Genomic DNA, 25360 nt, shown 5'->3' with positions numbered 1-25360 from the left:
GAGCGCCATTGTTGTACATGATGAATAAACAGCACGCAGACATTTATTAAGCTTCATTTTTAATTGATGACTGTGTAAAGACACTGCTACCACGCCATGAGAGGAAAAACGGGTCAGTATCGAGCGAGAACGTGAGACGTTTATTGTCACATTGTAACAAGATGTTCGTCACGTTATCGCACGAGTTTCCCGTTGAAGTGACAAGTTTTCACCTTATCACGACATAAACACATCACCTCATGAACAAGAGACCTTTTCTGGTTCTAACAAAATACTATTTATCTTATTATAACGTGTGGAATTTGTTATACTGCCTCTTGCTATGCTACAACAAGGTCTTTGTCACGTCATAATGACATACACGTTGTAACAAGACTTAAGTGATTATGACGTGAATCGTTTCATGTTATGTTGCATTATTCGCATTATGACTTCATACCCGACAGCCAATCATTTCCCTAAGAAAAAACAAACAAAAAAAAAACATTTCCCTCGTCTCCACAAGATAGTTCATGTTCTCATACTTGAGTGCTGAATCACCTCCACAATTTTTTTTTTTTTTTTTTTAAGATCATCAAATCGATAACTTAGAGTAAAGACTTTCACTTGACACAACCAGCAGCACAGCAGGGTTTACTGGGACCAAAGTCTTCAAACTGAGAACAGACACCTGACTCTGCTCTGGGACATGACGAGGACTTTCATTTCACTGGTCTGACAAGCGGTTTAATGGCATTACAAAAGATAGTTTATTTTGTTGTAAAAGGGAGGAGCTGCAACAGGTAAAAGAGGAAACATTAAGAAATATACAATTGGGGGAAATGATAGGGTACACAAAAGATGAAATGAGGGGGGAATTTGAGGGGAGGTAAAACAAGCCTGCATTATTTTCTGATTACATGAAGTGAAAGTGGGGAATCTCGTACATCTGTTCATCCTGCGTCTGACTGTACATCACTACAGACATGTTTTCATCATAACCTACACATATTCATGGTCGCCTACATTAAAAAGCAAAGCAGATTGTTGTTACACACCATTTTTTTTAACGGTATAGAACACTTTGGAGCTGTATCATAAGTATCCTGGACCTCCCCTCCTCCTCTCCAAAAGAAAAAAAAAAAAAAAAACCATACAGTAAAAATAACAGAACATTACACTGGCTTCTGTGCGTCATTTCAGTATCACAGAAACATCATTTAGATTTCAAACCCAAAATCTCAACCAACAGCAGTCACAGGCCATTTGGTCAGACACTTTGTAAGATCTCTTTCCTGGACATCAAGACTAAGACACTAAAGAAGCAGATCCAAAAGAGATTGTTTTTTTTTTTCTTCTTTTTTGTGTTTTTTTAAATTACAGCACTATGCTAAATCTGAGTCCAGGCTCATGACTGCTCAAAAGCATGTTAACGCCGTCTCTCCCAATCCCACCCAACTCTCTCTGTCAGCTCTGTCCTCGTCTAATCCTCCTCTACAGTCTACAAGCTGTAGAATTTGAGGCTCCTGTCCATTCCTGTGGAGGTCAGGAACTGAGCGTTCTCTCCGAAGGCCACGCCAGTCACCAGACCTGAGTGCTCTGCAAACAGAAAAAAGGAAGAGCGGGGTCAAAACCAGCTGCCACTTCACAGCAAAGCTATGCGGCATGCATACTGAATAAGGAGCTGCAAGAGTTTGGTATTTTCCCTCACCAGAGAAGTTGAGGACCTCAGACCACTGCTTGCAGATGTAGACCCGGATGTCTGATCCTCCCACAGCCAGGTAAGTACCGCTCTGGTCAAACACGAGGGACTTGACCTGAAACACAGAGCACAGAGCAACGCCACAGATTAAGACAAAGAAAAATTATCAAATAGCACCAAGTAGACACAAAACAGTACTTGTTTACCAATCCAGTTTTGCATTTTAATACAAGGACAGGATAAATCAAACTTGTGTCAACCACATTTTCCATGTAATGACAGTAGACTGATGACTCAAATGCAGTGTCAAGCAACCACCTACTGAGTGCCTTCACTACTGAGGTTGTAACCACAAACTCTGCTTTCAAGACTCTCAGCTTAACACCTCAGCAATGAAGAGATCATGTTAGGCTACAACAGGAAACATAAGTGCTGTTCCTGACCTCATAGTTGTTGTCCAGAGCGATGGTCTTGAAGTTCTTTAGTTTCCTCAGATCCCACAGCTTCAGAGAGCTATCCTGAGCACCTGGATAGTCAAAAATCAATGCACACAGTTCCGTTTCAATTTCATTCAAAACACAGTGAGCAGGAACGCTGCAGGTTAGTGAATCTGAACATCTAAAACTCCTGCACATCATATGTCAAAACTGCACACTTTTTCTTGACTTTAATGAGGGCTGGGCAATACATCCACACCATGATATGAGGCTACATGTCTTCTTGGATTTTGGATATCATATATCATTACATGGCATATGTGTTGTCTTCTCCTAGTTTCAAAGGCTGCATTACAGTAAAGGGATGCAATTTCCTGAACTTATTTGACTGTTGTAGCTGTTCCATTATCATATCCACAATACAAATGAATGTTTATTAAAGATTATGTGTGTAAACATTGCATGAAAGCACTACCTGCCGTTCCTTCAATATCATCACAATATCAACAGAGGTACTATTTGGTAAAGACATTGTGATGTTTGATTTGTTCATATCTCCAGGCCCAAACTTTAATCTCTCTCTTAATTATGTGCAGTTTCTGAATATTCAACACCAGGAAACCATCATATTAATTTCTTGTACATTTTCAAACCTGCCAATCAAACACCAGCAACAAAACTATAAACTTTAAAAATACTTTTCCCACCTGTGGCCAGGTAGTATCCGTTCTCAGAGAAAGCAATGGAAGTGACAGGGCCAGAGTGGCCGGGGAAGTTGGCCACATTGGTGCGCTCCTTCAGATCCCAAATCTTAATTTGGGAGTCTGCTGTCCCAGTGCCAAAAATGAGACCATCAGGATGGAACTGAGCACAGGTGAGAGCTGTGGGGGGCAGATACAAATGTTAACAACCTAGAACAGGACTCTTACCAAGTTTGCAATGCACACACAAATCATTATAGAGATCATGCACATACCACAGCCAGCACTCTCATCAGTGACTTTGGTGAGGACTCTACCAGTCTGGATATCAGAAAATGCCCAATACTGCACAAGGAAAGAAAAAGGATGCGTGTTGTAAGACTGTTCATGATCTGCCTCCAGGATAATTACAGGTCACAGTCATGATCTTAATTAGGGAAACAGCTCCAAGTGTGTTTCTCTGCAGCTGCACACTTAATGTACCTGGTCCTCGGAGGAGCTGAGCAGGTAGTCCCCAGTGGCATGAAGGGAGAGCCCGGTGACGCCCGCCTCGTGAGCACGAATCACCTGGACACAGTTTCCTCCAGAGACAGACCACACACGGATGGTGCTGTCTGGAGATGCAGAGAAAACCACAGACTGCAGGCGGAAAGAGAGCAGGAGAGTGAGGGATGATAAGAAAACAAACAAACAGATCATCACTAAACACATCTAGCTCTGGATCAGACAATTTTCTGATATCTCTCTGAAAAGTATCATCACATGATTAGACTGTCTAAAGCGACTCTGACATGCTGATGTTTGAAGCCGGGGCAAGAGAAATTACCTGGGATGGATGGTAGATGACAGAGGTGACCTTCTTGGTGTGACCCTTGAGTGTGGCCACAATCTGCTCCTCATTCTTGTCAAACACCACCACATTCTTATCCGCACCACCTGGAAAATCACAGAACGGTCAACGTGAGAGAGCAGATACCTGAATTAATGTACCCGATTAAATCTGAAATGTCTTTTGAAAATGTGAACCGAGCATCAGATGGACGGCTGTACCGGTGAGCACTTTGTTGGTGTCTGAGGGACACAAATCCAGAGACAGGATTCCAGGCACGCTGGCACTGTGGAGGCCCTGGTGACAACAAAGAGAAAATACAGTGAATCACCGCACACAAGCAAATGAAACAGCAGCTGCAATCTAACCCTTTCTTGCTGAATAGAAGAAAGTTAATTGACTTACAATGCGATAAAAAGCAATAACTTACAGCATGGGAGGCCACTTGGCGATACTTGCTCAGATCCTCAGCCCTAACCAGCTCTTCTGGAACAGTCTTTCCTCTCTGGGGAAATAAAGAGGAAAGGGTTTAATAGGTCCATGATATTATATTACACTGCACTGCCATAAATGCACATTTGCAGGAGAGTGAATCATTGCATAACCAAAATAACTGTTAGTGCAGCAGTGTGGATAACAGAGCTACACTTGAGAGCTAAACAATATTACCTTCTTTCTCTCTGTGGTGAGGACAGTGGCTTTGTCTTGGAGCTGCAGAGGGGATAGATTAAAACATGAAGTTCATGTAAGAGGTACAAAAGATTAGACCTGTTAGAGAAAACAGTTGATCTTAAATACTGAAATATATAGCTAGGAATCAGTCTTACCTTCTGGATGATCTCAGGGGTCATTCCCACCTGTTCACTGATCTCCATCGGCTCTCCACCAGCACCCTGAGACAGAGGGAGGAAGGAAGAGGTTGTGAGCAGGAATAATGGCAAAGATGATGCAAGATTACTGATCAGTATTTTGTCAATACGAGTGTCTGTCTGTCACTCACCACTGCAGCTGGCTGAGAGGCGGGCACTGCCTGTGGTGCAACCAATCCAGCTTGGGGCTTGAGTGTGGCAAGAGCTATCGAAAGGGAAACAGACGCCATGAGGAAAAACACTCTGAGCCATCACAAATGACCAGTCATTACCTACAAATTAACACATTCTTGGAGAGAACAAATCAAACAAATCCGAGCCACGCCTTGACAAATGTGAGAACTGGAATTCTGCACCGTGACAGGATGGCAAGAACCTACCCTCTCTGGCAGCGGTGACCTCTTTGGTGAGTCGAGCGATGACTCTGCAGGCGGCATCATGTTGGTAGAGAGCGTGAGAGAGCTCCTGGCGGGTGGTCTGCAGTTGTTGCCTCAGAGTGAAACTGTGAAGCATGACTGCATCCTAAGAGAAAAAAAAGGAGGCAATGGGATACAGAAGAAGATCAATTTTATTTGAAGGGCTGCATCGATAAGAGAGGATGTTTCAAGATTTGCGAAGGTTTTATTAGCTAAAAGTTTAATTTACACAGAACTACTGCAGGATGATGTTACTATTTAAGATTCTCTGTTTTACAGGAAGCAGAAGTCATGTGAGGTCATTTCATGGGGACTTTTAATGCTTGCAGTTATTCTGTCAAAGTGGTATGTCTATTTTTTTGGTTCTCAATCTGCCTCCTGAGGTATTTCTACTTCAGTTGGTGATGTCCTACATTTCCCAGAGTGTCTTTCAACAGCCCTTGGAGGAGTGACACAAACTCAGTGCATTCAGGTGTGAGTTATACGTCCAGCAGCAACAGGGAGGATGTGTATGTGAGGAAAGCAAGAGCAACTGCCGCATGTTAAAAGCAAGACAGGAAGAGTTTTTCCAGTTGAGAAAAAGCAGGAGACATGCTCCTTACTCAACATGCAACATGCTTTGAGGTTTTAACATATTATGGTCCACTCTGAAGTATCATCTGGTGGCTCTGTAATGTATCCTTCCCTGTATGGCTGTTGAACATCAATGCAAACTTAAATGATTTAGAGAGCTGAAGCATGTTCTATCCACCTCCACTGCAGCTGCACTGAAACAACTTCACTGGCCAGCGATCCACGGCTGTAGGTTAAAATTAACAGTACTCCAGTGGATTTACTCCCAAGTTACTCACCCACTCATCTTGAAGGGACTTGAGGATGGCAGGGATGCTTGTTGCCGAGGGCGCCTTTGGCCGAATAGGATGGGACACTGTAGAAAGGGAGAAAGTACCATAATAGGCAATACAGTGAAACAAGGTGTCTTCTTAAGTTTCAGTAAACTACTAGTTACCTTTTGTTATGATTATGTTATGATTAGGATGCGTGTAAATTTCAGCAAGCCAAATAGTTATGTTTGGACCTTATTGATGCTACTTTGCACAGAATTTAAGCCCTCTGTCAACACTTAACTCTCCTTTACCTTACCGTCAAATTTATTAAAAAAAAAAAAAAAAAAAAAAAACATTGCTGGAGTCAGTTTAACCCCAGCAGCTTAAACCCCCATGTTTTAATAAAAACTGCTACCCACGTTTATTTCAGGTACTTTATGTGTCTTGTTGACTCCCTAAACAGCCACTTAAACAGACCAAGTCTGGGGTTAAACTGACTGCTCAACTGGAAAGAAACACAGATGCAGACGGAATTTGTACAAGACATTAAAAACATTAATTTTGTGTTGGCCCACTTGACCCCAATGAAATATGAAGCAAAAAAAATGATGTTAATCATGTATTTAGAGGCGTTCATCACTGACTAGGCATTACAAAAAATAGGAACACAGGGAAATCTACTGGTAAACACTCTTACAGTGTTTTATAAATGGATGGACGGTGCATAATTGACGAATGGTAATAATAATCTTATGTATTATTCCACTAATGACCATGCGGTGCAAAAAAACTATCATCGCAAGGTGAAAATGAAGACTTTGTTAGAGAGATCACATACACAGGAGGTCCAGCTTGTGGCGGAACATCATGTCAAGGCACTACAACGCTGCACCACCGTCCACGTACCTTTGATATCTATGAGCTGCTCCTCGGAGAGCGGCTGGCCGTTCATCGGGTCCGTCCCATTCTCGGCGATGTACTTCTCTATCAGCCGGCGCTCAAACACCTGGTTGGACACCGGGGACACGCACGGGTGCTCCGGGACCTCGTTGGAAACTGGGGAATAGACATTGCATTGAACAATCACATGATACCGACGGCCAAACGACCGTCAAATAAACCGATAAGCCAGTGATAACAGCGTGGCCGCTAACGTTAGCAGCGTTAGCTTCCGCCGCCAACTCGTCCTATCGATGCTTTCTACTCACTCGCACAAACCAGCGACATTTCCAAACGTCCTTCTGCACGCCTCTTCTGGAAACCAAATTACGCGAGCCTTTTCAAGTGGAGATAATAGCTGAGGTGGACTTTATTTATGTTTTGGTGAAGTTGGAAGTGGCACGCTGTCCTTTCATTGCCGCTACAACTCCCTACTGCATGCTGGGACAACGAGCCGCTTCTTCTTCTTCTACGCTTCGTGTTTGGCGTTCACAGACTCTCGGCTGCCCTCTAGTGCCTGAGGTCAGTATTACATTAAGTGCACCCACCCAACAAACACTAGAGACAATTACATACTTTTTGTTTTTGTTTGCTCGTTAATTGTTTTATTTGCTCAAAGGTGAGAAGTGCTTGAATATTTGCTGTTTCAAAGAATATGGAGGGAAAACCTCGTGAGCCACTGGTAAGATTCAGAGATAAAATATTATCCTATTCACAATGGTCATAACTACAGATGGACAGCTTATTGCAATCACTACAATGACTGCAAGGGGTAAATAGTTTATTAACACTATGAACTATCACTAAAAAAAATATTTAGAGATAGAGAAGACATTAGAAAAGATTTTGTGGTAAATGATTTAGCTATCAGTAGTGAACATGTATATTGCCTATCGAGGAAAAACACTTCAAATAACTATCCATTAACCTAGTTTTACTTAAGAATTCTCTTTCACAACTTTATCCATTCAGACTTCAGCTTCTAATATACCTTTCTATATGCCTTCATCCTCACATAACACTTGAATAACAATTTCATTACACACATGCACACGCAACAAATATACAGTGCAGATCAAGTTGGTCCTGAGGGTCTGGAGGTAGGTCACAGCAGAGGCTTGCCAAAAGAGGATTTTAGGGAACACCATCAGCCACTGTCAGTAGAATGGGTAATATGGAACAGGAAGGCTATTGCTCAACTCATGCTGAAGAGTGATCGTCATTACATTACAAAATACCATGCAATACTGACATCAAACAGTTTGAAGCTAGGTTCAGACGTCAAAGGCACAGGTGAGATTTCGGTTTCAATTTTCCATAGCACTTTACCGCGTCAGAGAATTCTATGTCCTATAAGAAATTAAGTTTGTCTGACGTGTAAACACTGCAGGATTCAGAGGTATCCATGTCCAGTGGAAGGATGGAAAAGTAGTCCTGTGCTTTGCTCCATCTCTCCTTGTCTCCCTCTTTCTTGATCTGGAACTGAACGCAGTCTTCGGACGAGTGGAGGCAGTCTGATGCCCCAGCCAACGAAAAGGAAATCTTCCTCGCTGTGTCACTACATGTATCCCGCTAGAGAGGGAGAAAGACATACAACAATATAAATAAGATGCCACTTGCTCTCGCACGTTTACTCACTGCTGGAGTGAAGTATTACCTCAATATTGGAGTCGTGATTAGCCGAGCTCCCAGCTTCCACTCTGTCTGCTTGCCAGTTGTCAGTGCTCACGTGAACCGGGGACAGCTGAGAGACAGTTTCTACCATCACAGGAGTGTAACCCTGCAAATACAAAAAGCCAGCACACGCTCACTTAACTCTCTGTAGCACAGAAAGACGGAAGATAAAACCAACAAGCCCCTTGCAAAATTGATTAGGAGTACCGTATGAGATGGACTCGCTCTTGGGCTCCATTTCCTCGGTGATCCAGGCAGCTGGGAGTGACCATAGAAGCCAGAGGGCTGAGCGCTGGGCTGGCTGTAGTCCTGCATGCAGCACAAGTAAAAGACATTATCACAGAGCACTTTGTCTGGCAAGGGAAGAGGATAAGAGAAAGAAGAAGGAAAAACAAAGCATTCAGTATGTTCCCCCACATTTCACCTCCTTGTTTTGCATGAACAAAAGGCATTTGAAACATTCTTATGGTGAAATTCAATCACGCATCAAGAAACATTGCAGTCTTTATGATACATGTAGCAGAAAATTTGGTTGATATTTATACATATAATGAAGCAGTTGTACATTTACATCTAAATCATGCAAATTTATTTTTCTGAATTTGAAAAAAAAAAAAAAAAAGTTTTTCTAAATCCCTACAATTTTAGGATCAGCAATGTTCTGGATCTGCAACGGAAACCAACATGGCTTCTATGGAGTTTCCAGGTGTCTGGTCACATGTGTCCACTTTAAAACTGGCAGTCATTATAAAGCACACATTAGAGTTTTAATGACATCCGGTCCTTGTTCATGATTCATGGATCTTAAGTTGTTTTGGTGTTAACCGTTTTCTCAAGAATACAGACAGAATCATTTAGGAAAGGTTCTGTGTATGAGGCCCATCTGTTCTTCTACAGAACATGGTTAGTTTCTTCTTTGATTCAAGCATTTTATATTCTAGCACATTAGTTTTCAAAAAAAAAGCATGACCATCTCTGTTAATAGGACAACTAATCTCATTTGCCATAGTGCTTCACCTGGATGTTAATCCTTGGAGGGTTGGCTGGAGCTGGGTGGTTTGCTCTGAGGCCGCTGATGATTTGTGAGACGCTACAGTTAGGGTAGCGCTTCATGAACAGGATGAAACCAGCCAGCGACACAAACATACCAGAGGGGACACTGATGGACTTCAGCACTGCTCGCCATTTACCCACCTTATCTGAAGAGTTTGGAGACAGAGGGGAAGGGACGGACGCAGAAGGAATGGAGGTTGTGAAAATAAAACAGCATCCAGATACAAGCGACACTTGAACACATTCTGCCACTTACCAATCACCTGCAAGGAGGTGGAGGACACCAGGTTGCCATCCCGGTCTCTGATGTCGTACATCCCATCATGTCTTGTGGTCAGCCTTGCAATAACAATCTCATTGATGGTACCGTTCCTGCCCAAAGAGATGAGCCCCCGGTAGCGCATGTCATGGTCCATTATCTGGCCCTCCCGGATGAGCTGCACGGGACCACGAGGGGGCCTGGGGTCAAACGGGCCCAGGGAGGATTCATCAGGGTACCGGGTGGGGGTAAAAATGAGGTGGGCATGAGGGACAGGGAGAAAGAGGGGCAGGTTTAGAGACTCCTTGGTGAAGCGGGTGACATTGAAGGTGTGTCCTGCATCAATGCGCAGGATTATGAACAGAGGGAGGAATGGAGGAGAGAGGAGAGTGAAGAGGAAAAAAGGAAGCATGAGGTGGGTGAGGAGGTGTCAGGTGGAAAGGGAAAGATAAGATACAAGCATTACCTTTGATAGGATGCTCAAGTTTATGCTCAAGTAAGACACCCAAAACAAAATTCACCACATTCTGCTTTGTACTTGGTTCCTCTACTGAGCTGTGCTCTCTGCTCACCATGGACAGTAAGCGTGCTGCGGGAAAGCACTTTTCCACTGTCATCCCTGATGGTGTAGTTGCCTTGGTCTGCTTGCGTCACTCTCTCGGCCACCCAGACCTTCCCGTCCCGCTGCAGTCTCCCCCGGCCTACCTCGCTGGTGTCAGGGTCGGTCCGGTTCCACAACACAATTGGCTCGGCCTCGGCGGGTGTCCCTCGGGGTGAAAACTCCAGCAGGGAGCCGTCCTGGGGAATGTTGTGCTGAAAGTTCTCCCCGTAGTTTCTTTGGTAGGATTTGATACATTCTAAAGCAGAGGGATGAACGGGTAAAAGGAAGGATGGATAGAAAATGTTCGATTGATCAAAGAAGAGGTGTCAGAGAGAATACATGGGTCTCTGTGCACAGTGAAAAACTAGGGACGCAAAAAGCACGACGGAAACTGTTGTACCTGAAACAGTCAAACGAACAGTCTCGTAAGTGAATCCAGAGGACAGCTTGATGGCGTAGAGGCCCTGGTCACCGTGGGTCACTTCTTTCAGCACTAGCATTCTGTCTCTGGTCCATTCAAACCGCGGGTCTTTCACCTGCAAGAGGAAGCAGCATGGTGGCTCTCCTTGTTTCTGTGGGTTTGCTCCATGTGCTGCGATTTCCCCCAAGATAGATTAGAGAGAGCCCAAATCTGAACCTTTGTGATGCCTGACATCAAATGGTGAAATGTTGGGCATTGAATCTTTGGTGCCATGTGATATCACCACCTGTTGTTCTCTTTTGAAGGTGTAAACTTCACTTAAACATAACATAAAGGTTTCACTTAGCCTGTCCGAACTGTACAACATAAAAAAGGCACAGGAATGCACTGATGCACACTTTAACTCACACTGTTTTTATCCAGCAGGACACGCCGTGGCCCAGGAGGGGAGTTTGGCGTAAAAGTAACAATCCTCGATGCCGAGTACACAGGCAGACGAAATTCCTTCCCGGCACACACAATCTGGAAATCTTCATTTTCACCTGTCAGAGCGTCAGAGAATCAGTGCAGGGTCAACAAAGATTGTCATGTCCTGGGTTAAATTCCACAGAGAATAGGCTGAAGTATGTTTTGTAGACAAGATGTAATATTGCTGTTGACTCACCCAGTAGGAATCCTGCTGGGACAAAAAAAAAAAAAAAAAAAACAGAATGTACACCATCATCAAAGTTCTCTACCCTAGGTAATATGGTCAAAACACATGTTAAAATGAACTTCACAGTGCATGTAATCTTTTCTTTTTTTTTTTTTTTTTTTTTAAGCAAAACACTCACCCACTGAGGGAGACAGAGTGAAAAGGGCGCTCAGCAGGACACAGGACATCATCTTGCAAATGGGACAGATTACCACTGGTGGGTTGTTTCACCTATAAACAGCCCATACAGTGGACAGGGACGAGCACGTCATTATCATTCATCCCCATCCTCCGCTGAAACCAAGCCAGCTAACAAGGACAGGCTGTCGTCAATCAACAAGCTACACAAGAGGGTGCTGTGAGACAACCACGGCGATGTTTTCTGCAACATAACGCCCATACATATTTTCCCCAAGCATCACTATTCCAAGAAACGCATGCATGTTGCCTGTCTAGTCATGTCCAGCCAGATGCCCAATATGCGAGCTAAGCTGCAGAAATTTGAAGGGCTGCACGCCTGTGACACCGCGCAAAATCAGCTGATGGTCATTTCTCACATGCTGGCAGGTCAAAACGCATTTGGACTGGACTCACCTGAGCGACGTGTGCAAAATAATCCCACCGGTAGATATTTGCGATTATTTATCTGACTGAGGATCAGAGAATAACAACGTCCCTTGCGTAGTGCGCATGAGCATCTGGCCCCACTTTTATTTATGGCAACGGGTTACGCAGAATTCTCAGGCGGCTTCTGCGCAAGTTACGCCGTGCTTTGCTTTTGTTTGTATTGTCACGCACGCCATTGGCGCACACAAGCGCACCAGCGTTTAAGAGAGTGCATCGATGTTAAACTTAAGATGTATTGTGGAATTTAAAAAAAAAAAAAAAAAAAAAAAAAGCATGGACCGATGGTGACGTTTTACTCAAGAGCGTGCTTTTGGTGTATCTTGGCTAGGCTGCATCAGGTTTTGCTGGTGAATATCAATGTTTCCGCTGTCTGATGTTCTTCAAAATACCAGTGTCTTGCAGTTTCCCTGCTCTCTTCTCCAGCGGGTGACCTTAAAGTGTCCCTGGTCCCTTGGGATAACACAAACCCAAACGAACAAGGCGCATGGAGGCCACCTAGTGGATGATGAGGGCTGCTACAGCATGAGGATCCTGAACAAGAAGCTGATGGAAATATAAGCTCTGTGAGGCCAGCCCTCATTCTCAAAGCCTTTATTTTTAGTGCCATAAAAGGCTTTATCAAACCCAAGTCATGCTAAGCTTCTGAGATTTTACCTTCATCTTACTGTCACAGTATCAGTTGAGACTACATAAAAAATGTTAAGTCATTTTTCTGATGTAGACACACTCTGTGCGTCCTCTTTACTCAAGCTTGAATACCTCAACTACTGTGCCTGCATGTGCCTGTATATTTTATTTTTGTTTCTCTTATGGGGTGTGCATAGTTTTTTTTTTTTTTTTTTCTTATATTGTTTGTATTGACCCACTTTATAATTTTACTTGTGGCATTTGTGCTGGACAAATGACAGGTGAGTTTCCTTCAACCTGCCCACTTTTTGCTGGATGCAACTTCTATTTTGTCAACTGCAATCAGACAGAGTTTAAAGATGGATAAGGTCACTGAAATTCCCATTATTTAGTTGTTATGTGGATTGCAAGTTTCAGACCAACAGAAGCAAAAAAGGCACTGAGTACAGGTCTCTTAACACACACTGTTTAATGCGAAAAGAGTCCGTTTACTAAGTTTGTCACCTTGGTGACCCTGTAGGAGTTTGGCTCACTGCAAGCTGTATGTCCTAGTTGTGTTACCGTAGCCCTTCAGCAGACGTCCTTATCTTAGTTAGTTTTCCGAGGTGCTCTCAGTATTTCATAGTTATTTACCCATAAATAGGTAATGTAATAGGCACAAAATGGTGAAAATGCTTAATAACTTTACTACGTGGCTGCACAATATTTTGTCATTCTGATGGTTAGTAATGCATATTTTTGACATTGAAATTCAGCCGCGTTGCCATGGTGATTTGAATTGGTGCGCCCGTTTTAACCGCCGTTTCATACGTTGTTTTAAAAGTAAACGTGCATTGATCTTGAAATTCATTAGGCTATATATATACACACACACACACACACACACACACATATATATATATATATATATATATATATATATATATATATATATATATATATATATATATATACATACACACACATATATATCTTTTTTTTTTTTTTTAGGTGTCTGTGAAATAGTTTTTAGTGGTGTTATGTTACTGTGGGCGCCCCCCAAGTGTCGTGGTTGAGGATAAGATAAGATTAGATTGGATAAAACTTTATTATTGATCCCTTTGGGCAGGTTCCCACAGGGAAATTGTGGATAAATCGAGTGTATGGAACTCGTGATACAATTTTATTATTAAAATAGGTGTACACACTAAATGTGTGATTGAAAAGCATACAGTGCATGTTTATTATTCTTAGAATCATTCTTCTTCATCCCCCATGTGTTCTACTACCTCAGGGTGCATGATAACCTGTGTTCGTCAGGCAGATTTCACCATTTTTTTTTTTTTTTTTTTAATCCTGAAAACTCTTACAAATGGTACCTTTTGTATGTATGTATGTATGTATGTTTGTTTGTTTGTTGGAAATTTACAAAATGGACATTTACAGGTGCTCTACTCCCACCAACTAAAATGCTCCCCATAAGCGAATAATTAAATTTTTCTATAAGGACAACATAATTATCCCATAATTTATTGGGCGTCGCTCTCCATGGGAACGGAGCTCCGTGCCAAATGCATCGTCCTGCACCAAGCACGGGAAGTCGGTCTCATCAAGGAAAAGGAAAAGGACATTAGCCTACATACAAATACAACAGTGAGCTGGCTGGTCCCTTTATCAGTCAATCACAACAGATGATCTCCACGCCACGGTAATAACTGGACCTACTTGCTTGTAAATCTGTCAAACATCCAAACCAGTGATGATCCGTTCGTGAACGATCTGACTCTTTTGAACGGCTCCGCCAAAACTGCCATCTCAATCAGCCAAGAGCCTCGCTCACAACTCACTTAACACAGAAAACTGTTCAGCTCACGATCTCACTATCACCGTCACATTACAAATTGTAGATGGGCTTTTTGCGAGGAAACGTTTTATTCTTTATAGAGAGTAGGTTAACTCAGTTTGTTGGAGCAGTGGCTCTCAAACCTTTTCTCAGTAATGTAGCCCCTCTGAAGTGTTTTTTTTCCAGACAAATACCCCCTGGTCACTGCAGGAAAAACGCCTTTATGAAGACGTCCGACACAGCTCAGTTTCTGCAACCACAACGTGATGCTGACGATATTTTTTGTCTCTGTTTTTGCTTCTCCATTTTTTGGAGTTATGCATGGCTGATATTTTTAATTAACATTAAAGGAAATCTTGTACCCCTGCAGTACTCCAACATGACCCCTTGGGGTACGCGTGCCCCCTCGTGAGGACCACTGGGACATGCGCACATTTGGCTCAGGCGCCAGGAAAACGATGCGAGGACCTATCCTGGGACTGGAATGCAAGGGGAATTTTTCTGTTTTTGAAAACAGTGAGTACCTACATATGACTCGAGGAGTTTTGTCTTGTGCTCGCTTGTCGACATGTCCGCTGTGTGCGCTGCGCAGTACTCACACTAACTCGCTTGTTGCCGTGTTGTTGTTTTTCCGCAGTAGAGGACGATGTTACGTATACTCCCACCGCTCCTGGCTGTTTCTTGCCTCCTCTCTGGTGAGTTTCTCCACCGGAACTAACATTACTCGGACTGTCAGGAGAATTGCGAGACTTTTTTTTTTTTTTTTTTTGGTTCAACAATAGCCTATTTTCCATTTTATCTTTTTTGCATCATGTTGACTTAGTGACTTAGTTTGAGACATTTCAAAGTCTTCACGGGTCGGGTTTAAGTTCAAATTCACCCGCTGTGTCGGCTCCACGCTCGGATACATGTCATTTTCTGTCTTTTGAAAGGTGCAACAAGTGCGTGGAGGGAAGACAAGGTGTGCTATGGCGACACTTATAAAATGACGTCTGAGAAACTGTCCATACCGTTTCCCAACAAGTTGCAGCTGCTCTTCACTCCGTCCAGACCCAGCGGCCCCATCAAGCTGGTGATGGACAAGAATGAGGTGAGACTTTGTGCTGCTGGGAGGGAGAAGGAAAGTTTAGCTACAGGCCAGGTATCTCCACATCAGCAATGTAGTCCGACAAATCCTGCATTTCTGAGTGCGACACCCGCCCGAGGTAAAGGTGTGAGCTATAGCCTTCACTGTGCCGAAACAACTGTCTCACCAAAATAGTCGACGATGTAGCCTATTTTTTATTTATTCATTAAATTTCAAGTAGAAATTCCAAACTTCTGTTGGTTACAGCTCCACAAACGCCCGTTTTTTTTTTGTTTGTTTGTTTTTTTTCCATTTTGTATCTAAAAATACAGGTGAGCGATATGAAAACATCAGACTGTTTTCCGTACTCTCGCACAGCCAGCTAGTGTCGCGAGATCAAAGTAACCACTCAAAACAAAGTGACTAAACAACGGTGATCGATCGATAGACAGACAGACATCGCACTTTATTGATCCCAAAATGGCAGTTGTACAGGGGCAATAGACTACACAAAATATACCTCTCAGCAGTAGGAGAAATATATATCTTAAGAAAAATTAAACACAAGTAACAAAAAAAATAAGTGCAAAGAATATTAGAAAAAAAAAAAGAAAAGAAATAAAAATCTTTGTATACCACACAAGAGTTATAAAAAAAAAAAGTAAAATATACTAAAATATATGTATAGAATATGACCTTTTATCTTTGAACCTTTGGCTTGGGTCTTTTAACTTGAGATAGTAATTTGTAATGATTTTTAACATTTCATGAATGTTAAAATGATTAATCAGTTAATGGAAAAAAAAATCAACTCTTTAATACACAATAAAAATGCTTGTTACTTGCAGCCCTAAATTTAGGCCTACCAGTCACTTTATTCTTTACACATCTTTAGTGCATATCTGTGGCAAGAAATACTTGAATTTGGCCATCAAATGTTTGTGATGAAGATAGAAACAGGAGGCTTGATACAGCTGAATAATAAACCTCTTTTCCTCTTAACACATATTCAACAGTATTGATGTATTTGTGATGAGCCAGTATCTCCAGATAATGCTGGTTACCCAATATTGATCAGTATTGCAATCTACTCATCTCTGTTTTTGTGTTTTCTCCATATTCAGGTGAAGGATCCTCGCTATGTGCTGAAAGGCAATGTCCTTTCTATACCACATGTGACTGAGAGAGACGAGGGAGTGTTTTCACTGTCAACCGCTGAGAGATTTGCATACCCCACTATCCTCAGAATTAAAGTTTTAGGTGAGACACTATATGACTGTGTGTGTGTGTGTGTGTGTGTGTGTAATTCCCTCTCAGAGCCTTCATGCAATGTGTGCTCTTCATTAGAATCCAACATTTTTTTTGTTTTATGCATGTTTTCTTAGATTGTTCCCAGCAGGTGGATAAGAACTATGGGAGCAGCTACTCTTTTCGTTTGTCCAGAGCGACAGACTTCCTGGAGTTCACTCCCTCTGACAGGTTTAATGAAACGAGGGTCCTTTGGAATCGAAGCAGCTCTCAAACCAACTTTGGAAAAAGGGGGTATGTTGAGGGTAATGTCTTTAAGGTGACCCACCTCACCCAGGACGACAATGGCCACTATAACCTCAGGAATAAATACAACGATTTGATATCTAGGAAGAAGATAACAGTAACAGGTGAGGAAACACACCAACTTATAGTTGTATCTCCAGCCCAGGGTACATTCAGTTTTTAGTCTTATTCTTATGCAGTTTATTCTTTATCTTACAGAGAATAAAGAACATTATTTAAGAATGACCAACGAGGACTTCATCATCACTTTTGACCTGGACCGTGCCACTGTGACCTTTTTTCCCAACTGGGGCAGCGAACGCATCTTGGTGATGAAATCAGGCCAACTGATAAAATATTATTCCAAGGAGACAGTCGGGAATTCCGTATTTACAGACAGAATTCAGGAACTGTCTTCAACTGGGGAAGGTTTCGGGATTGAAATCAAACCTCTCAAAACCACAGACACTGGCCGCTTTGAGGTCAAGGACAAAAACGGCAATCTGGCCCTTGTTGTGGAGCTGGAGGTGGAGCAAGGTGAGTTGACCCTTGAGGTGAAAAAAAAAAACAACCTCCACATCACTCATTTTTTAAGTTGACTTAAACCACATATGTCTGTGTCACAGCACCTGTTCCCATATCAGTCAACGTCGGTATCGGTTTTGGCGTTATCATGGCAGTGATTCTTTGCTGCTGCTGTGTGAGCAAGTGCTGTTGTGGCGATAGCTCTTCAAAAAGCGACGGGCCCGATCCTGAGACTCCAGCAGAGCTTCCTGTGCATCACCATGACGTACGTACCACCTCCAGAGGGCTTTCTGCAGCTCTGTTTGAACAGTAATGTTATACCACCATACAGCTGGGTTTGGACTGGCTTGAAAATCTGTGTAAAAATGGGATACCAGTAAAAAAAAAAAAAAAAAAAAAAAAAGTTAAACCCGCCATGGACTCAGCTCATCTAGTAAAAAAAAAAGCCAGATCAGAAGCAGGAATGAAAACATTCCAGTACTTGTTTGCAAGAAATATTCACAATGTACTGAGGGAAATAATTCAGTAGATAGACAGTGCTGAATGTCCAGGGATCTAGTAAAGCTGGCAATAAAATGTGCAAAACACCAGGTGACCTCTTTATTAAGTAGACCTACTAAGTCGTATAAGGACGAAATACAGAGAAAAAACTGATAAAAGAACATGCAACTTGTAGCAATGTTGAAATCCAGCTCAGATGCAGAATTTTACTGGCATTATCAGTGTAAAGACTGCTTGAGGCTCATCAGGTCACGTCTGTCGTCTGTAATATTGTGAGGTTAAAGGGCCATATCCAACCTGTTTTGACTTGTCAACTTGCTTGTATCTGTCTGTCACAAATATCGGTTGTGAACAGAATATGCTTTGGTAGCTTAGATGTCAAGACCAACTTACCCCATTTTATGCTCATTCAGGTTCAAAAAATGTGAAAAATGTGTTGCACTGCATTTTTCCTACATTTTCTCAGCATGAATGGGAGTGAAATGGGGTAGGTCAGCCTTGATTTCTGCTGATATTTTTTGATTAATGTGATCACAACTGCTGACAGGAGGTCAACACAAGACCAACACAAGTCCTTTTAAAGTATGTGTTTATACCATGCTGTTTCTTATTTCAATATCTTTGGTCAAATTGCAGGATCTCATTCCACCTCTACTTCCAAGTTACACTTCACCATACGTATCAACTAACACATGTCAGCCCACTAATCCCCTCTGCCCTCCTCAAACCAACCTCTGCTCTGTGGAGCCACCGGTAGGTATAATATTTTTATCTTGTGAACTCTCTTCAAGCTGTGGTGATCAGAATATGCTTCAGGGTTAGGGCTGGGCGATATCTCGAGATTTTAATTTATATTGATATATTTCTAAACATGATATAACACGGGACAGTATCGTTTCTATAGATATAATTCATTTTGCGTTAAAATAGTAATAGTAATAGTAGTACATTTCTTCCCATGGGCCACAAGTTCGCACCTATTTCTCCTCTCCCTATGTCCATGTCTCACACACACAGCCTCTGTGCTCTGCCTCCCTCGCCCCCCCCCCCCTACACATCACTGCAGCAACAACATGGAGACGGAGTCTGCCACCTAAGAAGAGTTGGTCAGTAAAATAGAAAATAATGGCTCAATAATTTGGAGATGGTTTGGATTCAAAGTGTCAGATGACCAGCAGCAAAATGTCTTCTGTACCGTGCCCAAGCACGTTTGACCGCAAAATCCGGATTTTTTGACTAGCATGATCGCTCCGTTCCGTGCTTGAATACAGTACACTTCCCTTGCTCTGGCGCGGTTGGAGGGGGTGTGCTCCAGTACGCTACAGGCGTTCATGCACGAGCACATGCACGGTCACGCACGTGCACAAACATGGATACGACGTAAATCATGCAGACCTGTCAGATCCAGCAGACCTGACCGGGTGGCTGCGCACACCTTGTGGTGCCGCGGCCGACACCTCGCCTCCTGCCATCCAGCAGGAGCCAGGTCTGCTAGATCAGGGGGGCCGGCTGCAGCACCGCACAGTGTGTGCAGCCACCTGATCAGGTCTGCTATGCTATAATGCTTTGGGGGAAACCCCAACTACGTCACAGAAAAAATATCAATATATACAGTACAGGCCAAAAGTTTGGACACACCTTCTCATTCAATGCGTTTTCTTTATTTTCATGACTATTTACATTGTAGATTCTAACTGAAGGCATCAAAACTATGAATGAACACATGTGGAGTTATGTACTTAACAAAAAAAGGTGAAATAACTGAAAACATGTTTTTATATTCTAGTTTCTTCAAAATAGCCACCCTTTGCTCTGATTACTGCTTTGCACACTCTTGGCATTCTCTCCATGAGCTTCAAGAGGTAGTCACCTGAAATGGTTTTCACTTCACAGGTGTGCCTTATCAGGGTTAATTAGTGGAATTTCTTGCTTTATCAATGGGGTTGGGACCATCAGTTGTGTTGTGCAGAAGTCAGGTTACTACACAGCCGACAGCCCTATTGGACAAGTGTTAAAATTCATATTATGGCAAGAACCAATCAGCTAACTAAAGAAAAACGAGTGGCTATCATTACTTTAAGAAATGAAGGTCAGTCAGTCCGGAAAATTGCAAAAACTTTAAATGTGTCCCCAAGTGGAGTCGCAAAAACCATCAAACGCTACAACGAAACTGGCACACGAGGACCGACCCAGGAAAGGAAGACCAAGAGTCACCTCTGCTTCTGAGGCCAAGTTCATCCGAGTCACCAGCCTCAGAAATCGCAAGTTAACAGCAGCTCAGATCAGAGACTAGATAAATGCCACACAGAGTTCTAGCAGCAGACCCATCTCTAGAACAACTGTTAAGAGGAGACTGCGCCAATCAGGCCTTCATGGTCAAATAGCTGCTAGGAAACCACTGCTAAGGAGAGGCAACAAGCAGAAGAGATTTGTTTGGGCCAAGAAACACAAGGAATGGACATTAGACCAGTGGAAACCTGTGCCTTGTCCAAATTTGAGATCTTTGGTTCCAACTGCCGTGTCTTTGTGAGACGCAGAAAAGGTGAACGGATGGATTCCACATGCCTGGTTCCCACTGTGAAGCATGGAGGAGGAGGTGTGATGGTGTGGGGGTGTTTTGCTGGTGACACTGTTGGGGATTTATTCAAAATTGAAGGCACACTGAACCAGCATGGCTACCACAGCATCCTGCAGCGACATGCCATCCCATCCGGTTTGGGTTTAGTTGGACCATCATTTATTTTTCAACAGGACAATGACCCCAAACACACCTCCAGGCTGTGTAAGGGCTATTTGACCAAGAAGGAGAGTGATGGAGTGCTGCGGCAGATGACCTGGCCTCCACAGTCACCGGACCTGAACCCAATCGAGATGGTTTGGGGTGAGCTGGACCGCAGAGTGAAGGCAAAGGGGCCAACAAGTGCTAAACACCTCTGGGAACTCCTTCAAGACTGTTGGAAAATCATTTCAGGTGACTACCTCTTGAAGCTCATCGAGAGAATGCCAAGAGTGTGCAAAGCAGTAATCAGAGCAAAGGGTGGCTATTGTGAAGAAACTAGAATATAAAACATGTTTTCAGTTATTTCACCTTTTTTTGTTAATCAATCAATCAATCAAACTTTATTTATATAGCGTCAAATCACAACAGAAGTTATCTCATGACGCTTTACAGGTAGAGCAGGTAAGGACCACGCTCTGCAAATTATAGTAGAGAAACAAGAAACCCAACAGATTCCCTCCTGAGCATGCTCTTGGCGACAGTGGCAAGGTAAAACTCCCCTTTAACGGGAAGAACCCTCAGGTAGAACCAGACTCAGGGTGGACAGTCATCTACCTCTACCGGTTGGGTGGGAGGGGAGAGAGAGAGACAAGGAGACAGAGACAGGGAGATAGGGACAAACTGGGACAGCAGACAACAGCAGAAACAGCAGGGTATCCTGAACAGGTAATCTAGATGGAAGTGACACGCAGCATCTAGCCATCTCATCTGCAGCTGGATGACCTTCCAGGATGAGCAGGACAGTTTGACCTAGACAAGACACAAAAAGCACAACGAAAGCAAAGGGGCAGTGGACTCTGGAACAAGCATGCACAAAAAAGGGGTATGGGGGGGACAGGAAGAAGAAGAAAGGAAGAGGGGAGAGGAAGATTAGAAGAGAGGAAAGTGCTCAGAGCATGATATGAAGTCATAACTCCACATGTGTTCATTCATAGTTTTGATTCCTTCAGTTAGAATCTACAATGTAAATAGTCATGAAAATAAAGAAAACGCATTGAATGAGAAGGTGTGTCCAAACTTTTGGCCTGTACTGTATATCGAGTATTGCCATTCTGGTTCGATTGTATGCATTAAAGTGTCATCTTAAGGCTAAGGCAAAATATCGAGATATATATCGTGTATCGTGATATGACCTAAAAATATCGAGATATTAATAAAATGCCATATCGCCCAGCCCTGTTCAGGGGCACAGAGCTCCAGACTAACTTCGCCCCGTTCACTTCCAGTCATGTTGAAAAAATTGTAAAACAGCCCTATGAAGCTTTCAAGTAGATACAGTTTGAAAGTTTATAAACATAGATAACTCCAGCTTGTTAATACTTGGCCGACATAAACCTTTTCTCTTTTTATTTATTTATTTATTATATATTTATTATATAAGTTTTTGGGGGTATTTCTGCCCCAAAAGCTGCTATGGTTAAACGAGTCTCAGCAGTAAGTGGCATGCGTTCTATACAGTGTTCTCTCCATTCAAATTTGCGCTCTTGAAAGGGGCTGTTTTTTTCCAGGAGCATTCACATTGTGGTCAAGCCACTGAGCAGAACTGATTAAGTTTTGTTTTGTTGAGAGGGGTTGTCTCTTGGGCAGTGCTAAACACAGGTCTGAACACACACGAAACACTTTGCAGACGCATTGAGATCTGATCACTGAGGTGGTCTGGGATGAATTTGTCCATGTATGTTTTGTAGTGTGAACTTATGTGTCCCCAACCTCAATTAATGATCACCCCGTCAACTCCATCATCTCTGGAAGTGGATAAAAGTAATCATTTCTGTGATAGCTCAAAAATTCAAAAAGTTTGTAAAACTAAGGTTAAACGTGGCCTGTGCTGGAAGCTGTCCGTTTTTTTTTTTTGTTTTTTTCTTCTAACAGAGGTGGTGTAGCATCAGAAGTGATGTATCAAGTATGTGTATATAGAGCAGGGACACACAATCCAAATGCAAGTGGTTACTCAAGATCTTAATGCCAGAACCCAGGTATTGGGTTCTTGGTGCTGTGTAAAGGTCAGCAATTGTATGACAGCTGAGCCATGGAACAAAGAAAGATGTACCCTTTTTATGAAAAAAAAAAGAGTAAAATCAGGAGATCCCTTAATATTCAGTCCAGCAAACACATATGCTAAGCAGCTAGCTCCAGTTAGACCACTGAAACCAAAAATGTCTTCAAGCTTTCAGTGCGTAACACATTACACAACAGACTGTACAGAATATTAATACATGACTTTTAAGTGATTATAGTAGGGTAGAATAGTAACTGTAGCAAATGTATAAGCTGGCCACGTATTTACAAGATAGAATTAGCTTTCCAGTTTCATGGAGCAGTTCTTCCCAGCCTTGATTTTAATCTACCAACGTATGTTCTGTACACACTAAAACAGCAGATATTTGTAACAGACAGATGAGATCATGACAAACAGGACCGATACCGACCTGTAAAGTTTGTTTTTATACTGTGCTGTTTTTCTTATTCCTATGTCAAATTGCAGGACCCTAGTCCACCAAGTTACACTTCACCAAATGTATCAACCCACGCAAACCGGCCCACTGATCCCCTCAGCCCTCCTGAAACCAACTTCAGCTTTGTGGAGCCACCGGTAGGTGTAAGATTTTTATCTCTCACCTCAATGTGTCATATGCACAAACTTCCCTCAGGCGTTTATTCCTCTTCCGTAGGGTTGCCTCTCAGTCAGACAACTTCTCAGGTGGAGTCATTGTTCTCTGCTTTCTCCAGGTTCCACCTACCGGATGGAAGACATCAGCTCCAGCTATGTCTCTTGACTTTGACTGTCTCTCGTCAGACACTGATCTGCGCTTTGAGCTGAAGGAACTGACCGTTCCCTCTGCTCCGCCTCTCAGCTCAGACTCCAATTTTTGTGATGTTTATACCTCTGACAAACTCAACTTCCTCTAGGGAGTGCACTGAAAATTCACACACCACAAAATTGAATTCAGTAGTTGCCTTGTGACATTGTGACATGGCGCAGAGCCAACTTGACCATTGATTTGATTAATACACACACACACACACACACACACACACACACAGACAACACCAATGTTAGTATTTCTCATTATAGAGTTTTTCTTTTATGTGTTTATTCTGTTCAGTTTCACACACAGTGCAATGCTCAGGGCCATCTGTCGGTGGAACAGCTGTGGTTGAGACTAAGCCAATGCATTACAACTAACACCAAGACCAGAGCCATTACCCGTACATTCTCAGGTTACTGTGCAGAAAGTTTTTAACGTCTCTCTCTCTCTCTTTTCCTCACGCTCGACATATTCCATTAGCATATCCTACAGTCAACATGTTTAATGTTTAATGTATACACAAAGTGGCCTTGTTCCTGCTGCCAAGGAGATCAAGGCCAAATAATAACCGAAAGGAGGTGGCACAGGAAATTTAACGTGCAAATTAAGAGAGCAAAACAGGATTGGTCTCGAGAAATGCAGAACTGCTTTTTATTGCTTGAATTTGTTTTTAAACCCACCAAACTGCCTTCTACAGTCCCAGGGAACAGGAAAGTGCACTCAGCTATTTATAACCACTATTTCAGGTTGACCACAATTGATGTGAACAGTATTTTTACTTTTTTTTTTTTTTTTCTTTTTTACACTAACATGCCTTCAACCTATAAGCCTGTCTATAGTTTGTATTTTGAAAATGCAATTTATTCAATTTATTCTTATTATTATTTATAAGAAATAAGATGCTGGAACCTGTTACACTGTGTATGTTTCAACATGTTAAACTCAGAGAAAGTGAATATTTGTAGTTTTTTTTGTTTGTTTGTTTGTTTTTTTGTTTTGGCCTTTGTCTCATTATTAGCACTCTGAACACTGAGAAATGGAAGGCCATGAGATAAGTTTAATGTTTTATATGCTAATGTAAATCAGTTGTATTCCATAATTATTTGAGTGCAGTGGTGACAAAGTTATTTAAATGTTTAAATGTTAAAGGGTTGTTTTATCCCTTTTATCTGGCATTTCATAAGTACAAGAAACAATGTATGTCATGTTTAATGGGCTCTGGAGAGAAGAAGCTCTGCCCTGATGACCTTAAGTGACTCTTCACAAAGCACTTCCATGTTTTATAGGTGTCATAGCGACACAGCCAAATGTCTGTATCGTAAATGTGTTTATTCAGGCATGTAGTGGCTTTCTTGTTGATAGTAGCTCCCCTGTAAGATAAATCAATAAAATATATACGTTACAAAAGGGAAGCGTGTTTATGTCTGCCAAGTGTGATGTTGATGCTGCCTTCAGGTCTCCATGATAATTTATAAGGTCGACATCGACGGTACAACTCGAGCGTTGCGTTAACTATTAAAGCATATTTACCGAAGTACATGACCACAACAAAACTATGCGAAGAGAGTAGAAACATTACATTGACTGGCAAAATACATCACCGATTAAATAGGTCCATCTGAGCAATCAACTAGAGAAATCAAGACTTTCAAGGTATATTTTGACATCG

At 42.4% G+C, this 25360-nt stretch overlaps 3 protein-coding genes across 10 annotated transcripts; 1 reads left to right on the top strand and 2 right to left on the bottom strand.

Moving 5' to 3' along the window:
- Window positions 1-725: 725 nt before the first annotated feature.
- prpf19 (pre-mRNA processing factor 19) lies at window positions 726-7137 on the bottom strand. 2 transcript variants are annotated; one of them, XM_030061724.1, is made up of 16 exons: window positions 6969-7137; window positions 6667-6816; window positions 5785-5861; window positions 4898-5039; window positions 4649-4722; window positions 4476-4541; window positions 4318-4359; window positions 4079-4153; window positions 3870-3945; window positions 3646-3755; window positions 3303-3458; window positions 3095-3164; window positions 2826-2999; window positions 2125-2207; window positions 1691-1796; window positions 726-1578 (listed from the first exon to the last, which is right to left on the bottom strand). In XM_030061724.1, exons 1-16 carry the CDS (start codon window positions 6985-6987, stop codon window positions 1481-1483), a joined length of 1518 nt encoding a protein of 505 aa, XP_029917584.1. In that variant the 5' UTR covers window positions 6988-7137; the 3' UTR covers window positions 726-1480. The 2 variants fall into 2 exon arrangements, with proteins under 2 accessions (XP_029917584.1, XP_029917585.1); XM_030061725.1 differs by lacking the exons at window positions 726-1578; window positions 1691-1796 and adding an exon at window positions 1985-2041 and having other exon boundaries at window positions 2095-2207.
- LOC115366340 (uncharacterized) lies at window positions 7067-15255 on the bottom strand. 5 transcript variants are annotated; one of them, XM_030061721.1, is made up of 11 exons: window positions 15077-15255; window positions 11541-11632; window positions 11372-11386; window positions 11116-11249; window positions 10687-10822; window positions 10258-10542; window positions 9683-10021; window positions 9391-9572; window positions 8581-8682; window positions 8357-8479; window positions 7067-8271 (listed from the first exon to the last, which is right to left on the bottom strand). In XM_030061721.1, exons 2-11 carry the CDS (start codon window positions 11590-11592, stop codon window positions 8050-8052), a joined length of 1590 nt encoding a protein of 529 aa, XP_029917581.1. In that variant the 5' UTR covers window positions 11593-11632; window positions 15077-15255; the 3' UTR covers window positions 7067-8049. The 5 variants fall into 5 exon arrangements, with proteins under 5 accessions (XP_029917581.1, XP_029917583.1, XP_029917579.1 ...); XM_030061723.1 differs by having other exon boundaries at window positions 11372-11383; XM_030061719.1 differs by lacking the exon at window positions 15077-15255 and adding an exon at window positions 11996-12673.
- Window positions 14272-25081, top strand: LOC115366343 (uncharacterized). Of its 3 annotated transcripts, none has more exons than XM_030061728.1 (10): window positions 14272-14993; window positions 15118-15172; window positions 15410-15567; window positions 16668-16803; window positions 16929-17201; window positions 17296-17613; window positions 17703-17866; window positions 18739-18855; window positions 23367-23474; window positions 23612-25081. In XM_030061728.1, the coding sequence occupies exons 2-10, from the start codon at window positions 15124-15126 to the stop codon at window positions 23789-23791; spliced, it is 1503 nt and encodes a 500-aa protein (XP_029917588.1). In that variant the 5' UTR covers window positions 14272-14993; window positions 15118-15123; the 3' UTR covers window positions 23792-25081. The 3 variants fall into 3 exon arrangements, with proteins under 3 accessions (XP_029917588.1, XP_029917586.1, XP_029917589.1); XM_030061726.1 differs by having other exon boundaries at window positions 15115-15172; XM_030061729.1 differs by lacking the exon at window positions 18739-18855 and having other exon boundaries at window positions 15115-15172.
- Window positions 25082-25360: the final 279 nt, after the last annotated feature.

The sequence above is a fragment of the Myripristis murdjan genome, chromosome 10, assembly GCF_902150065.1.
Source record: "Myripristis murdjan chromosome 10, fMyrMur1.1, whole genome shotgun sequence".
NCBI classification, from domain to species: domain Eukaryota; kingdom Metazoa; phylum Chordata; class Actinopteri; order Holocentriformes; family Holocentridae; genus Myripristis; species Myripristis murdjan.
This window is presented reverse-complemented; position numbering and strand designations above follow the sequence as displayed.